At 43.1% G+C, this 15,572-nt stretch overlaps 1 protein-coding gene across 1 annotated transcript in view; it reads left to right on the forward strand.

Annotated features, from left to right (window-relative positions):
- The window catches only part of lrpap1 (low density lipoprotein receptor-related protein associated protein 1), a 46,087-nt gene extending 30,847 nt beyond the window's left edge, over positions 1-15,240 (forward strand). The window contains exons 5-8 of the mRNA XM_043703671.1: positions 3,062-3,217; positions 9,537-9,619; positions 13,121-13,297; positions 14,834-15,240. Of these exons, the coding sequence (XP_043559606.1) occupies positions 3,062-3,217; positions 9,537-9,619; positions 13,121-13,297; positions 14,834-14,902 (485 nt within the window). The 3' untranslated portion in view covers positions 14,903-15,240. The remainder of the gene's footprint in view (positions 1-3,061; positions 3,218-9,536; positions 9,620-13,120; positions 13,298-14,833) is intronic.
- Positions 15,241-15,572: the final 332 nt, after the last annotated feature.

A 15,572-nucleotide genomic window follows, 5' to 3' on the forward strand; every position in this document is an offset into this window, starting at 1 on the left:
AGAGTCTCGCCCATGCCCACAGAATCGCCTGTCCGTCCCTGTAACTAGAGAGTCTCCTATGACTAGCGCTCTCCTCCTCTCCCCCTTTCCCTTCTGAGTCTCAGAGCCAGACCTCACGCCACAGACTCGGTCACTGCAGCTTACCCCTGCTAGGCTGTCCCCCCCACCAGTATCCAAAGCGGTATACCTATTGGTTAGGGGAATGACTACAGGGGATCCCTGCACTGCCTGCTTCCTCCCCTTCCCACCTCTAAGTTTCAGATCAATTCTAAAACAATTAGAATTATGATCACTTGTCCTAAAATACTCCCCCATTGGTACCTCAGTCATTTGTCCTGCCTTATTTCCCAAGAGAAGGTTAAGTTTTGTTCCTTCTCCAGTAGGTACATCCACATATTGGATAAGAGAATTTTCCTGTACATACTTGAATTCCCCTCCATCCAAGGCTTAACACTATGGCAGTCCCAGTCTGTTAAGGGCTTGGTGGTGTAGTGGACAATGAAGACCGTTATCTCACGGACATGGATTAGATGGACCAATGAGTGCCACATGGAGTTTAATTTAGATAAATCTAAGATGTTGCGTTTTTGGTAAGGCAAAACAGGGCAGGATTTATGCAGTTAATGTTAGGGCCCTGGGGAGTGTTACTGAACAAAGAGACCTGGGGTACAGGTGCATAATTTCTTGAAAGTGGAGTCGCAGATAGATAATGTGGTGAAGGAACGTGTTTGAGACGCTTGCCTTCATCGGTCAGTGCATTGAGTATAGAAGTTGGGACATCATTTTGTGGCAGTACATGACATTGGTGAGGCCACTTTCAGAATATTGAGTTCAATTCTGATCTCCCAGCTATAGGAAAGATGTTAAATTTGAGAGAAAAGACTTACAAAGATATTGCCAGGATTGGAGGGTTTGAGCTAAAAGGAGAGGCTGAATAGGCTGGGGCTTTTTTCTCCAGAGCACCAGAGGCTCAAGGGTGACCTAACAGAAGTTTATAAAATCATGAGGGACATGAGTAGGGCGGATAACAAGCTCTTTTTCCCAGGGTAGGGGAGTCCAAAATTAGAGGGCAGAGGTTTAAGATGAGAAGGGAAAAATTTAAAAGGGACCTGAGGGACAACTTTTTCATGCAGAGGGTGATGCTAGTCTGGAACAAGTTGTCAGAGGAGGTGGTGGAGGTACAATTACAGTATTTAAAAGGGATCTGGGTGGATACAAAAATAGGAAGGGTTTAGAGGAATATGGGCCAAATGGGAAAATGGGACTAGCTCAGTTTAAGATATTTGGCAGTCGAAGAGAAGTTGGATTGAAGGGTCAATTTCCATGCTGTATAACTGACTCTGTGCTGCAGGGGAGGAATTTAGGGACAAAATGGAATGTCACATGGACCAATAAAGGTAAATGAAGAAGTGTCAGCTTCTTACAGGAAAATCATAATAAGCTAACTTGCTGGAGTTGTTAGAAAGATAAGAGGCAGTGATTTTGATATGTTGTGCATGGTTTTCTATAAGGAGTTTAATAATGTTGCACAACAAACATGAGCAAAGTCAGAGCTCATGAAATAAAAGGGACAGAGTGAAAGATTGGCTGTGACAGCAAATGAGTTAATAGACTTTAGTAGGTTGGGGAATGATTGTAGTGGGGTGTCCTAGGATTCAGTGTTGTGACCTTTGCTTTTCCAGATCACAATTAATTATCTAGACCTTAGTGTGAAAGGCACACTTTTCCAAATTTGCGGGTGATGCAAAATTTGGAAACATTGTAAACTGTGAGGAACATGGTGCAGAACTCCACAAAGGAAGAGACAAGATGGATGACAGAAAATTCAATGCAGAAGTGTTCCATTTTAGTATGATGAACGTGGAGAAACTATAGAAAGTGTAGAATTCTAGAGGTGAGGGGGTCTTGAGTGTGTATATACATGGTTAAATAAAGCTAGCAGGTCAAGATATCAGTTAATAACAGATACAGCAACTAAGGCTTTTAGTAGGGGCGTGGAGGACAAGAGCAAGAAAGTTTTGTTGAACCCGTATAAGACAGTAGTTTGACCTCCACTAGAATATTTCATCTCGTTCTCGGCTTTGCACTTGGCAGGGATGTGAAAGTTTTCAGGAGAGTGCAGAGGAGATTTGCGAGGATGATTCCATGAGCAAGGGATTTTAGTTATGAAGATAGATCGCAGAAATTGAGACTGTTTCTTGGGGAAGAGAAGGTCGAGGAAAAAATTGAGACATAACTGAGGAAATGTTCACTCGTAAGGTTGAGAATGAGAAGGCCAAGATTTAAAGTAATGAGTAAAAGAATCAGACGTAATGTTGCTGAAAATGAGTTTCATCATGAGGGTTAGCATCTGGACAGCATTGCCTGAAGGTGAGGTGGAATCATTCAAGAGGGAATTATTTTGTTAATATTATCTGAAAAGGAATAGTGTGCAAGATTACAAGGGGGAAGGCAAACAAATAGCATTATGTGAGATGCTCACTTGGAGAGCTGGTGGACCAGTGCATTATATCAATTTTGTTTCTGAAAGAGGCATACCTAGTTACAGTTTTCCAGCCAGCTTGTGTATGCGACTGACTTGATATCAGTTGGCCTATTCCTGCCCACTATTTTTTAATATTTTTATACTTGGCTACAATGTGAGATTTGAAATCCTAAGATTGAAGGAACAAATGTTCAAGAGGTATGGCAAAAATCTTAAATTATGCTGCAGATTCAGGGTTTCTTTGTTAGCGAGTCTCCAACAACAGACATAAGCTCTCTAGCAAATATCAGAAACTAAACATTCCTCAAAGGTTTGAGGAATATGGTTGAATCTATAACCAGAAAATGTGTTGAAATCAAGTAGCACCATTTTTCAGAGGGATTTGAGTAAAGACTCAAACCAAAACATTAGTCAGGGCTGAGAAAGGTTAGAAGATGGAAATTATGCATTCAGTTCTGATATAGACTTGGTGCATCCATATTTATAAAGGCTGCATGGGGTTCTGTGCCTAACTATTAATCTCTCATATGCTGACAGATGTGTTTTGTTTAAAAACAAATTCTTTGTTTTTGGCAGACATTTATCAGAATGTAATCAGCCCTTCGGAAGCCCATGTGAAAGAGGATTTGCTACACACCAAGCATGCTGAGCTGAAGGATAAGCACCGTAATGTTCAAGCAAGCTTCGAGCGTTTGCGCAAACTCATTCACCACGGTTATGATGAAGACAGTGGTAAGGCTCCTCTTCTTTGCTTGATAGCATTTTTTATGGGAGTTTAGGGGTACTCATTTCTTTTATGATTTGGAGACTCCAGTGTTGGACTGGGGTGTACGAAGTTAAAAATCACACAACACCAGGTTATAATCCAACAGGTTTATTTGGAAGCACTACTTTCGGAGAGCTGCTCCATCATCAGGTGGTTGTGGAGAATAAGATTGTAAGACACAGAATTTATAGCAAAAGGGTTACAGTATAATGGAACTGAAATTATATGTTGAAAAAGACCTGATTGTTTGTTAAGTCTCTCATCTTTTAGAATGACCATGTTGGTATCAGTTCTTTCATATGTAAATCGCAAAACATTTTTTTAGGTTACATTCTCAAGTGCACTTTAACAATTGGTGTCATGTCGGCCCAGATAAGGTATTGAAGGTGACAATACCTTATCTGACAGTTCTGATAAGGTATCCCTGTGACACTGTCTGTGCCATAATGGTTGGGCTGATTCTAATGTAAAAAAACAGATTTTCAAAATCTTACATGGATTCATGCAGTTTTTGAGCAAAGTAAAATGTAATTCTGCAAGTACAAATTCACCCCTCAAGCTTTTGTGTGTGTGTGTGTGTGTGTGTGTGTGTGTGTGTGGATGGGGGGCAGGTTATGAGTGTCTGAGAGTGGGTGTGTGTATGTGTTTGAGTGAGAATGTAAAAAGGTTTAAGTCTGTGAGAGGGTGTGTGTCTGTGTGTGTGTATAGTGCAGTGGGGTCACCTGTAGTGTGACATGAACCCATGGTCCCAGTTGAGGCCATCCCCATGGGTACCAAATTTGGCTATCAGCCTCTACTATCGACTGGAACCTCCTTAAGCGCAGATGGTTTGGTTGGAGCTGTTTTTGTCAGGTGTGTTCAGGAGGGTTTCCTTATTCAGTATGTAGACAGACCGACGAGGGGAGAGGCCATTTTGGATTTGATGCTCAGCAATGAGCCAGGACAGGTGTCAGATCTCACGGTGGGAGAGAACTTTGGTGACAGTGATCACAACTGCCCCACGTTTACCATAGCCTTGGAGAGAGGAGGGAGCAGTTACCGAGGGAAGATATTTAATTGGGAAAAAGGAAATTATGACGCTATCAGACAGGAGTTGGGAAATACACTGGGAGCAATTGTTCCACAGAAAGGGCACAGCAGACATATGGAGACTGTTTAAGGAGCAGTTGTTGCGAGTGATGCACAAATTTGTTCCTCTGAGACAGATAAGAAGGGAAAAGATTAAGGAACCTTGGATGACGAGAATAGAGGAGCTTCTTGTCAAAAGGAAAAAGACAGCTTATGTAAGCTGGAGGAAGCAAGGATCTAGCATGGTTTTAGAGGATTACAGGCTTGCTAGAAAGGAGCTCAGAAATGGACTGAGAAAAGCCAGGCGGGGGCATGAAAAATGCTTGGCAAGAAGGATTACGGAGAACCCAAAGGATATCATAGGAACTTGTGTGTCGAGTCTGAGCAGATAGGGGAAACCTTAAATGAGTTTTTGTTTGGGTTTTCACGAAAGAAAGGGACCTTGTTGTGAATGAGAACTTAGAGGAGCTGGGATACAGGCTTGACCAGGTCAAGATCGATGAAGTTGATGTGCTGGAAGTTTTGGTAAACATTAAGATTGATAAGTCCCCAGGGCCAGACCAGATTTATCCTAGGGACGTTGCTAAGCCGCTGGCAAAGATCTTTGCTTCCTTACTCTCCATGGGAGTTGTACCAGAGGATTGGAAGGAGGCAAATGTTGTTCCTCTTTTCAAGAAGGATAATAGGGAAATCCCTGGCAATTACAGACCAGTCAGTCTTACGTTTTGGAAAGAATTCTGAGGGATAGGATTAATGACTATATGGCAAAGCATAGCTTGATTAAAGGCAGTCAGCATGGCTTTGAGAGGGGCAGGTCATGCCTCACAACTCTTACTGAGTTCTTTGAGGAGGTGACAAGACTAGCAGTGAATGTGTTGCATATGGACTTCAGCAAGGCATTTGATAGGGTTCTCCACGATAGGCTCATTCATAAACTCAGGAAATATGGGATACAAGGAGATTTAGCTCCCTGGATTCAGAATTGGTTGGCTGACCGAAGGCAGAGAGTGGTTGTAGATGGAAAGTATTCTGCCTGGAGGTCAGTGTTGAGTGGGGTCCCGCAGGGCTCTGTTCTTGGGCCCCTGCTCTTTATAGTTTTTATAAATGACTTTGATGAGGAGGTTGAGGGGTGGGTTAGTCAAATTGCAGATTACAAAGGTTGAAGGTGCCATTGATAGTATTGAGGGCTATTGCAGGCTGCAGGGTGACATAGATAGGATACAGAGCTGGGCTGAGAAATGGCAGATGGAGTTTAACCTGGATAAATGCGAAGTGATGCATTTTGGAAGGTCGAACTTGAATGTTTGATATAGGATTAAAGACAGGATTCTTGGCAGTGTGGAGGAACAGAGGGATCTGGGTGTTCAAGTACGTAGATCCCTCAAAGTTGCCACTCGGGTGGAAAGGATTGTTAAGAAAGCATATGGTGTTTTGGCTTTCATTAACAGGGGGATGGAGTTTCAGAGCTGTGAGGTTTTGCTACAGCTCTACAAGTCCCTGGTGAGACTACACTTGGAATATTGTGTCCAGTTCTAGTCGCCCTACAATAGGAAAGATACAGAGGCTTTGGAAAGGGTGCAAAGAAGGTTTACCTAATGCTGCCTGGACTGGAGGGCTTGCCTTAGGAGGAGAGGTTGAGTAAGCTCGGACTTTTCTCTCTGGAGAGAAGGAGGAAGAGAGGAGACCTGATCGAGGTATACAAGATAATGAGAGAAATGGGTAGATTCAATAGCTAGAGACTTTCCCCAAGGCAGGATTGACTGGTACGAGGGGTCACAGTTTTAAGACATTAGGAAAAAGGTATAGAGGAAGGTTCTGACGCAGAGAGTTCTGAATGCATGGAATGCATTGCCAGCGGTGGCAGTGGAAGCAGAGCCATTAGGGACATTTAAGCGACTGCTGGACATGCAGTGGGTTGAGGGGTGTGTAGGTTAAGTTATTTTATTTTACATTAGGATTAACCCTCGGCACAACATTGTGGGCCAAAGGGCCTGTTCTGTGCTGTACTTTTCTATATCCTATGTTCCTCAATGTACTCAGCCACTTTTCGTTGTTTAAAAATGTGTTGCTGGAAAAGCGTAGCAGGTCAGGCAGCATCAAAGGAGCAGGAGAAGCGGTCCGGGACATTCGACCTCAGACCTTCAGGTGACCGTCCTCCAAGGTGGACTTCGGGACAGGCAGCAATGAAAAGTGGTCGAGCAGAGGCTGATAGCCAAGGTTGGAACCCACAGGGATGGCCTCAACCGGGACCTTGGGTTCATGTCACACTACAGGTGACCCCATTGCACTATACACACACACACACAGACAAACACACGCGCGCACCTCTCTCTCTCTCTCTCTCTCTCTCTCTCTCTGATCCACACACGCTCAGACCCTCTCTCATACACTCCCACACACATCCTCTCTCAGACTTAAAACCCCTTTACACACACCCTCTCACTGACACGCATACCCCCCCACCCATGCACACACAAGCATATAAGTTTGTGGGCAGAATTACATTTCACTTTGCTCAAAAACTGCATGAATCCATGTAAGATTTTGAAAGTCAATTTTTTAAATTGGAATCAGTCTGACCATTGTGGTACAGACAGCCTCACCTTCAATAGCTTATCTGGCCGACATGACACCAATTGTTAAAGTGCATTTGAGAATGTAACTTAAAAAAAGTTCTGTGATTTACATATGAAAGAATTGATACCAACATGGTCCATTCTAAAAGATGAGAGACTTAACAAGCAATCGGGTGTTTTTCAATATATAATTTCAGTTACATCACACAGTAAACTTTTGCTATAAATTCTGTGTCATACAGTCTTGTACTCTACAATCACCTGAGGAAAGGGCAGCTCTCCGAAAGCTAATGCTTCCAAATAAACCTGTTGGATTATTACCTGGTGTTGTGATTTTTAACTTCATTCCTTTTAGGTTGACCCATGTGGAAAAAAATCTAAAGCTCTAAGTAAAAGAAAAGTTGCTTGCCTTTATAGAGCTTCTGCATCCATTGAATCCATCAGGGAATCAAGGGAGTTTTGCATCAAACAAGAAAGTGGAAACATCTTCTTGTTAAGTGAATAGGTTTGAGCTGTCATAGCCCATTCCTGCTCCCATTTCTTATATTCAGTAGGTAGACATGCAAGAACATAAGAAATAGGAACAGGAATAGACTTCATTGCCTGTTGAGTCTGCTGAGCAACTTTGTACAATTACAGCTGATCGTGGGCTTCAGTTACCCATATCCCTTGATTTCCCAAGAGACTGAAAACCTATCTGTCCCAGCCTTGAATATATTCTACAATGGACATCCACAATCTTTTGAGTGAAGTAATTTTGCATCTCTGTCCTTGCCCTGATACTGTGCTCCAGTGTTTTAGGTTTGCTAATCAGAAGAATTCAATCCCCCAGGAACATGCTCTACAGCTACTCCAGATAATAATATTTCCAGACATACAGCCAGAAATACATATTGGAGCCTGTCTGAAGTCCCAACAAACTGACTTTGTAAGAATGACACAACACCAGGTTATAGTTTAACAAGTTTATTTAAAAGTACAAGTTTCTGGAGCGCTGCTCCTTCATCAGGTAGCTAGTGGTAGAGGATCATAGGGCACAGAATTTATAATAAAAGATCAAAGCGTCATACAACTGATGCGATGTATTGAACAAACCAAGATTACTGTTAAGTCTGTAATCACTCTAGTTTGTTCAATACATCACGTCATTGTATGATACTGATTTTTTACTATAAGTTCTGTGCCCTATGATTCTGCCCCACTAGCTACCTGACGAAGGAGCAGCGCTCTAAAAACTTGTACTTTCAAATAAACCTGCTGCACTATAACCTGATGCTGTGCGATTTTTAACTTTGTCCACCCCAGTCCAATACTGGCACCTTCACATTATTTGTAGAAATTACCCACAAACTACTGGACTTGTGCCTCACAACACACTTCACATTCAACAACCAGATATACGAACAAACCAACGGAACACCCATGGGCTCACCGATCTCGGAACTCATGGCAGAAGCAGTAATGCAAAGGTTAGAACAAACAGTCTTACCACAAATTCAACCCAAACTCTGGGTCAGATACATTGATGACACCTTTGTAATCATTAAAAACACGGAAATAGAGAATACACACCGGATCATCAACTCCACACTCACAGGAATCCGATTCACGAGAGAGGAAGAAAAGGATAGCCAACTCCCATTCCGAGACGTGAGGGTACAGAGAACACCAAACGGAGAATTCACCACTAAGGTACACAGGAAAGCCACACACACAGACCAAGTCCTAAACTATGAAAGCAACCACCCCAACACACACAAACGAAGTTGCATCAAGACACTATCCAAAAGGGCCACAACACAGTGGTGTTTCCTCCGGCATTTATAGTGGCCTGTCCCTGCCTCTTCCGGTTGTCAGTTTCAGCTGTCCAAAATCCCATGCAAGGACTGCACAAAACACTATATAGGACAAACAGGAAGACAGCTAATGATCCGCATCCACGAACATCAACTAGCCACGAACGACACGACCAGCTATTCCTAGTAGCCACACACGCAGACGACAAGCAACATGAATTTGACTGGGACAACACTACCATTATAGGGCAAGCGAAACAAAGAACAGCCAGGGAATTCCTAGAAGCATGGCACTCATCCACAAACTCCATCAACAAACACACAGACCTGGACCCAATATACCGGCCACTACAGCGGACAGCTGAAACTGACAACCGGAAGCGGCAGGGACAGGCCACTATAAATGCCGGTGAAACACCTCAGAAGCGCTTCACAGGAGGCTCCCAAGCACTGAGGATGTCACCTAGACAGGGGACGAAACGTTTGCAACAAAAACTTCCAGCTCGGCGAACAAAACCACAGCATTACCCACAAAGTTTGAAAGAAGCCGGTTATTTTCCTGCTCTGCAGGACCCTCCCCAAAATGTCTCTGATTCAGCTAGAGTAGTTAGACAGAAAGGTTTAAATGAAAAATCCAGATATTTAACTCCTTAAAAACTATACTATTGGCTCCCTTCCCTGACAACATTGTCCAATGGAAGACCATTCCATGTTTCTAAAATACTGGCCCAGAAGACCCAGCCAGTGACTGTCACTCTTCAGAAATGTTTTGTCAAAGTGTTTTCTACATTGGGTTTCTGCTTGTTTTAGTGAAATTGTCCTTTTTTCCCTCTCTTGTCCATTAGATTTTTCTGAGCCGCGAGTGCTTGAATTGTGGGATATGGCGAAGCGATCAAACTTCACAGATGATGAGCTGGATTCCATTAAGGTAAACTGCAGGGTTGGGCAGTCAATGATTGACTACTTTCATGCTTACACTTCTCCCTCCCACCATCTCGGAAACAAACTGGAGGGAAGACTCTCTGAAAGTGGCCCTCTCATATTACTTTGTTTGCAGGTGGTAGGATTTAGAACACATTCTCAGTTTGATTCACCCATCTGTGCTCGCTGGTAATCATTAGCGCAGTTTTAAAATAATAGTCCTGATTTTCAAACTGCTTTATGGTCTCGTTGTCCACCATCCCTAATTTCCTGCAAATCTACAACCTTCCTAGTACTCTGCTCTTCCAATTTTGACCTCCTTGGAATCAGTCATTTTTATTATGCCTTAAGTTGCCTAGACCATATGTTCTGAAGTTTCTCCTATAAACCTCTCCATTTCCCCCTTTCACTCTCTAATATCCTCCTTTAAAATAAATCTCTGTCCAAGTTTTTGGTTATCTGTCTTAATAGTTCATTATGTGACTCAGTGGCAAAACATTTTACTAATAGCTCCCTACGTGAAGTGTCTGAGAATGTTTTATTCCATTAAAGTCATTTTTATAACAACACATAGTGTAAATCTTGAGATGTGTCAGCCCTGCATTACAAAGAGCTTGGAGTCCATTTGTCCTCCTGGACTGTTTTGAATCAAATAAGACATTCTTCATTCCAGTTTCCTAACAACTTAACACACTATCTATTCACTCAGTCCTCCCCCAACTCATGTCATCAGCGTATATAACACCTTTTCCAAGCTGCTATCAGTTCTGAACAAGGATCACTGGACTTGAAGCATTAATTCTGTTTCTCTTGTCACAGCTACTGCCAGAACTAGAGTTTCTAAGACAATTTCTGTTTTGTTTTTTGGTTATTTTAGATCTCCAGCATCTACTGTTCTTTGTTTTGTGATGTAAGGGGGATGCTACTTAGGTTCAAGATGAGAATTTTTTTTAACTTAGAATATTGTGAAACTTTGAAATTCTCTACCACAGAGGGCTGTGGAAGCTCAGTCTTTAGCTATGCTTAAGGAGAGATTGATAGATTTCTGATTACCTAGGATTAGGGACATGAGGTGAACAGGTAAAAAGTGTTTATCAGTCGTCATTATATTGAATGGCAGAGGAGGTTCAATGGAGTGGATGGCATATTCCTGATTGTGTTTTACTACGTCGGTGGTGGTCAGATCTTTTTATAAGCAGGAACCAAGCCAATTGGACAGATTTCTGTCTCATCTGTATTTTGTGTAGATGAACCCCTTCATATCAGACAACTGTATTTATGTTTTTAAATAAAAGCACCCAATGCCTTTCAAAGGATTTATATTCCAGTGTCCCTTTGAGCAAAGCAATTTCTTCCAGGACATCATAATCATGCACACCGTCTACTTTCAGCAGAGCTTTTGGTTCATAGTCACTGAGTGGCATCGCCTGTTACCTTCCTCTGATCTCATAAGTTCATATGATATAGGAGCAGAATTAGGCCATTCAGCCCATTGAGCCTGCTCTGCCATTTGATCATGGCTGATATGCTCCTCACCCCATTTTCCTACTTTCTGTCCATATCCCTTCAACCATTACCAATTAAAACTCTATATAACTCCTCCGCAAAATAACTTACTGACCCAGCATCCACTGCACTTTGAGGTTGCAAATTCCACAGATTCACAACCCTTTGGGAGAAGTAGTTTCTCCGCAACACTGTATTAAATTGTCCTAAGACTGACCTTTCATCCTAGAAAGCCCCACAAGGGAAAGTATCCGCTTCATGTCTACTTTTTGATTAGATTACCTACAGTGTGGAAACAGGCCCTTTGGCCCAACAAGTCCACACCGACCCGCCGAAGCGCAACCCACCCTTCCCCTACATTTACCCCACACTACGGGCAATTTAGCATGGCCAATTCACCTGGCCTGCACTCTTTGGACTGTGGGAGGAAACCGGAGCACCCGGAGGAAACCCACGCAGACACTGGGAGAATGTGCAAACTCCACACAGTCGCCTGAGTCGGGAATTGAACCTGGGTCTCTAGCGCTGTGAGGCAGCAGTGCTAGCCACCGTGCCGCCCATTCCACACCTTTTATCATCCTGAATACTTGAATTTGATCTCCCCTCATTCTTCTAAATTCCAGAGAATATAGGCCTCAACTGTTCAATCTGTCTTCATATAACAAGCCCCTCATCTCTGGGATCAATTTAGTGAACCTCCTCTGAACTGCCTCCAGCGCCACTACATCTTGCCTCAAATAAGGGGACCAAAACTGTGCATAATACTCCAGGTGCAGTCTCGCCAATACCTTGTATAGTTGCAACAAAACATCTTTACCTTTATATTGTATTCCTTTAGCTATAAAAGCCAAAATTCCTTTCACTTTCTCTGTAATCTACTGTGCCTGCATGCTAGTTCTCTGTTGAAAAGTGTGGCACTGAGAAAGCACAGCAAGTCAGGCAGCATCCGAGGAGCAGGGGAGTTGAAATTTCAGGCATATGCCCTTCATCAGGAATGTTGGAAGAGGGAAAGGGGCTGAAAGATAAATACGAGGGTGGGGGATGGTATTTGGGAAGGCGATGAGTAGATGCATGTGGGGGTGTGAGGTGCTAGGTTGGAGGGGAGTGGGTAGCTGGTAAGGAAGCTGGATAGGTAGGACAGTTTAAGAGGGCAGTGCTGAGTTGGAGGTTTGGATCTGGAATGAGGTGGAGGAAGGGAGATGAGGAAACTGGTGAAATCGATGTTGATGCTGTGTGGTTGGAGGGCCCCAAGGTGGTAGATGTGATGTTCTTCCTCCAGTCGCTGGGTGGCTTGTATTTGGTGGTGGAGGAGACCCAAGATTTGCATGCCCTTGGCGGAGTGGGAGCCCTCAAACTCAGCACCACCCACTTGACCTGTCCAACTGTCCATCTTCCTTCCCACCTATTCGCTCCACCCCCACCCTCCTCTCATTTATCTCATTTATCTCTCCACCCTGCAGGCACTCTGCCTCTATTCCTGATGAAGGGCTTTTGCCAGAAATGTCGATTGTCCTGCTCTTCGGATGCTGCCTGACCTGCTGTGCTTTTCCAGCACCACTCTAATCTAGAATCTGGTTTCCAACATCTGCAGTCATTGTTTTTACCACAATTCCACCTGCATCTACCCATCGCCTTCCTGGCTGCCTTCCCCCACCCCCACCCTCACCCCCCATATATCACTCAACCTCCTTCCCCCTCCACATTCCTGATGAAGGGCTTATACCAGAAACATTGATCTCCTGCTTCTCAGATGCTGCCTGACTTCCTGTGCTTTTCCAGCGCCACACTTTTCGACTCTGATCTCCAGCATCTGCAGTCCTCACTTTCTGCTAGTTTTCTGCAATGGATCTGGATCAGTATACCTAGATCCCTCTGCACCAGAGCACCCCAAAGTCTCTTCCTCATTAAGATACCCCTTTTATTTTTACCTTTTCACGCATTCCACATTAAACCCCATTTGTCAACAATACGTGTAACCCCCTTATATTTTGGCTAATGGCAGGAGGAACTGAAGCATTTTGAGACAAAGATTGAGAAGCACCAGCATTATCAAGAGCAGCTGGATTTATCCCATCAGAAGCTGAAACATGTGGAGACTATTGGGGACAAGGAACATTTGTCCAGGAACAAGGAGAAGTATGCAATGCTAACGGAAAAGACAAAGGAACTAGGGTACAAGGTAAATGAGTGCCCTCATTATGCCTCTTTTTAAAATAAGTATTCCAGCTCTTTTGGAAAAGCATGTTATAATGTCTGTTGTTAACTGTGCCAAAGAACCCAATTTGTGCACAATAAGATCCTAAAAATAGCAATTGCAGTGGTGACTAGATCATTTGACTTTAATAACATTTAATTAAAGAATGAACTATTAGTCCAGGTCCCGGGGGGGGAGGGAATTTCTCATTGCTCTTCAAAATAACAGCCATGGGCTTTTTTGTATCCAGTTGAGGGGGCAGGCCTGGACCTGGCTTAATGTCCTTCATAACACAAACACTTCTTGGACTCAAAGCTTCTATCTTATCCAACCTGCTGTCATTTATTAGGTCTTTATTTCAAATTGAGTATAAAGATAGGGAGGTCTTGCTAAAGATATTCAAGGCACTGTTTGGACCACACCTGTGAAAACTGTGAGCAAGTTTCGTCTCCATATCTATGAGAAAGTATACTGGCATTGAACATGTTACATAGAAGAATCACTAAGTTGATCCTGTAATGAGGAGAGGTTGAGTAAATTAGGCCCCAAGATTAGTGTGGTGCTGGAAAAGCACAGCAGGTCAGGCAGCATCCGAGGAGCGAGAAAATCGACGTTTCGGGCAAAAGCCCTGTAGATTAGGCCTCTACTTGTTGGAGTTTAGAAGAAGGAGAGGAGACCTTACAGGATTCTTAAGGGGGGCTTGGAGTGGTTGTGGGGTGGCTGTCCTCCCTCGTAGGAAAATCTAGGACAGAGAGCATAATCTCTGGTTATTTAAGACAGATCAGGAATTTCTTCTGAGGGTAGCGAATCTCTGTAGAATTCTTTACCACAGAGGCTGTAGAGGCAGTGACATTAAGTATACTCAAGGTTGGGATTGACTTTTAATCGGGAGGAGAATCCAGGGTTATCTGGATAAGGCAGGAAAGTAGAGATCATAGAATCATACAGTACAGAAGAGGCTCTTTGGCCCACCAAGTCTATACTGCTAAAACTGCCTACTCCTCACACTCATCCACTTTCCTGCTTTAGACCCATAGCCTTGAATGTTATGTCATTTCAAGTGCTCGTCCAAGTAGGCTATGATGTTTCCTGCCTCAACTACCCTCCCAGGCATGGCATTCCAGATTACCACCACCCTTTGGAGTGAGGATTATCAGATTAGTGTGTTAGTGAGCTAAATGCTGCTGTCCCAGTAACTTTATTGTGAAGCTCAGTGATTAAACTTCCACCTTTGTTTTGTACTCCAAGTTAATCTTTCCCATGACACTGACATCTTGTGGTTACAAATAGGCACTGATCATTTCTGGGTAGTGACAGAATCCCCTCATGGTTGAAACGTTTGCGCATTCCGTGCCATAGCACTCACCTGAGGAATAGCTACTTTGTTGCTGCTCATGGAGCTGAACCTCAGCAAATAAAAACACCTCTAGTGTGAACAGTGCACATGAAAATACACGGTTGTTAGTCTGGATGCACAGAATACATTGTACAGGATAATATACTTTCTTCATCTTGTTTCAGGTCAAGAAACACATGCAAGATCTTCTGGCTAGACTCTCAAAGGGAGGGCTAAACCACAATGAGCTATGAATCCTGTTCTGCCCAAAGCCTGAAACTGCTGTATTTCTGTAGCTGGGAGATATATCCAGTCTAAACACCTGCTAATTGTAAGTCACCAGGTTTAATGGATGCACTCACCCAAACTTAATTTCTGTGATGATTCGCCTCTTTTGTGCATATCTTTGGAGACACTAGGATTGGAACACAATCAAAAAGCTTGTTATATGATGTTACTCATACTGAACTACATGCTATTAATGAAGGTGGTACTTTACATAACTGCTTTGATTTGAATGGAGTTTATCAGACCGTGATGAATCATCTCAGTAATGAACATGTTTTGTAAATTAAACTCAGAAGTTTCTGTACATTGGTACTTGTATTGTTGCTGCCTGTTTGCTCTATCATTTTTAGATCAGTAGGCAGGGTTTGAGACAGCCTACTATAGACCAGCAGATTAGTTTTACCAAACTAGACCTGTCTTCAGAAATGAACTTTATAAAAGAAATGCAGAAATCCTATAAAGATGATGTCTCCTTCTCTAAATGTGTCCAATATGATCCAATCTGACTCTCCACTACAGTGAGGATGGAGTTGTGTGGTTAAACTGAGACTCTGGGCTACCCCTATATGCCCATCCTTCCCCCAATGGAACTAAAAGATGTCCTTATTCAAAATGTGGCATTGAAGATCTCCCTGG

Source organism: Chiloscyllium plagiosum, chromosome 2 (genome assembly GCF_004010195.1).
Source record: "Chiloscyllium plagiosum isolate BGI_BamShark_2017 chromosome 2, ASM401019v2, whole genome shotgun sequence".
Classification (NCBI taxonomy): Eukaryota; Metazoa; Chordata; class Chondrichthyes; order Orectolobiformes; family Hemiscylliidae; genus Chiloscyllium; species Chiloscyllium plagiosum.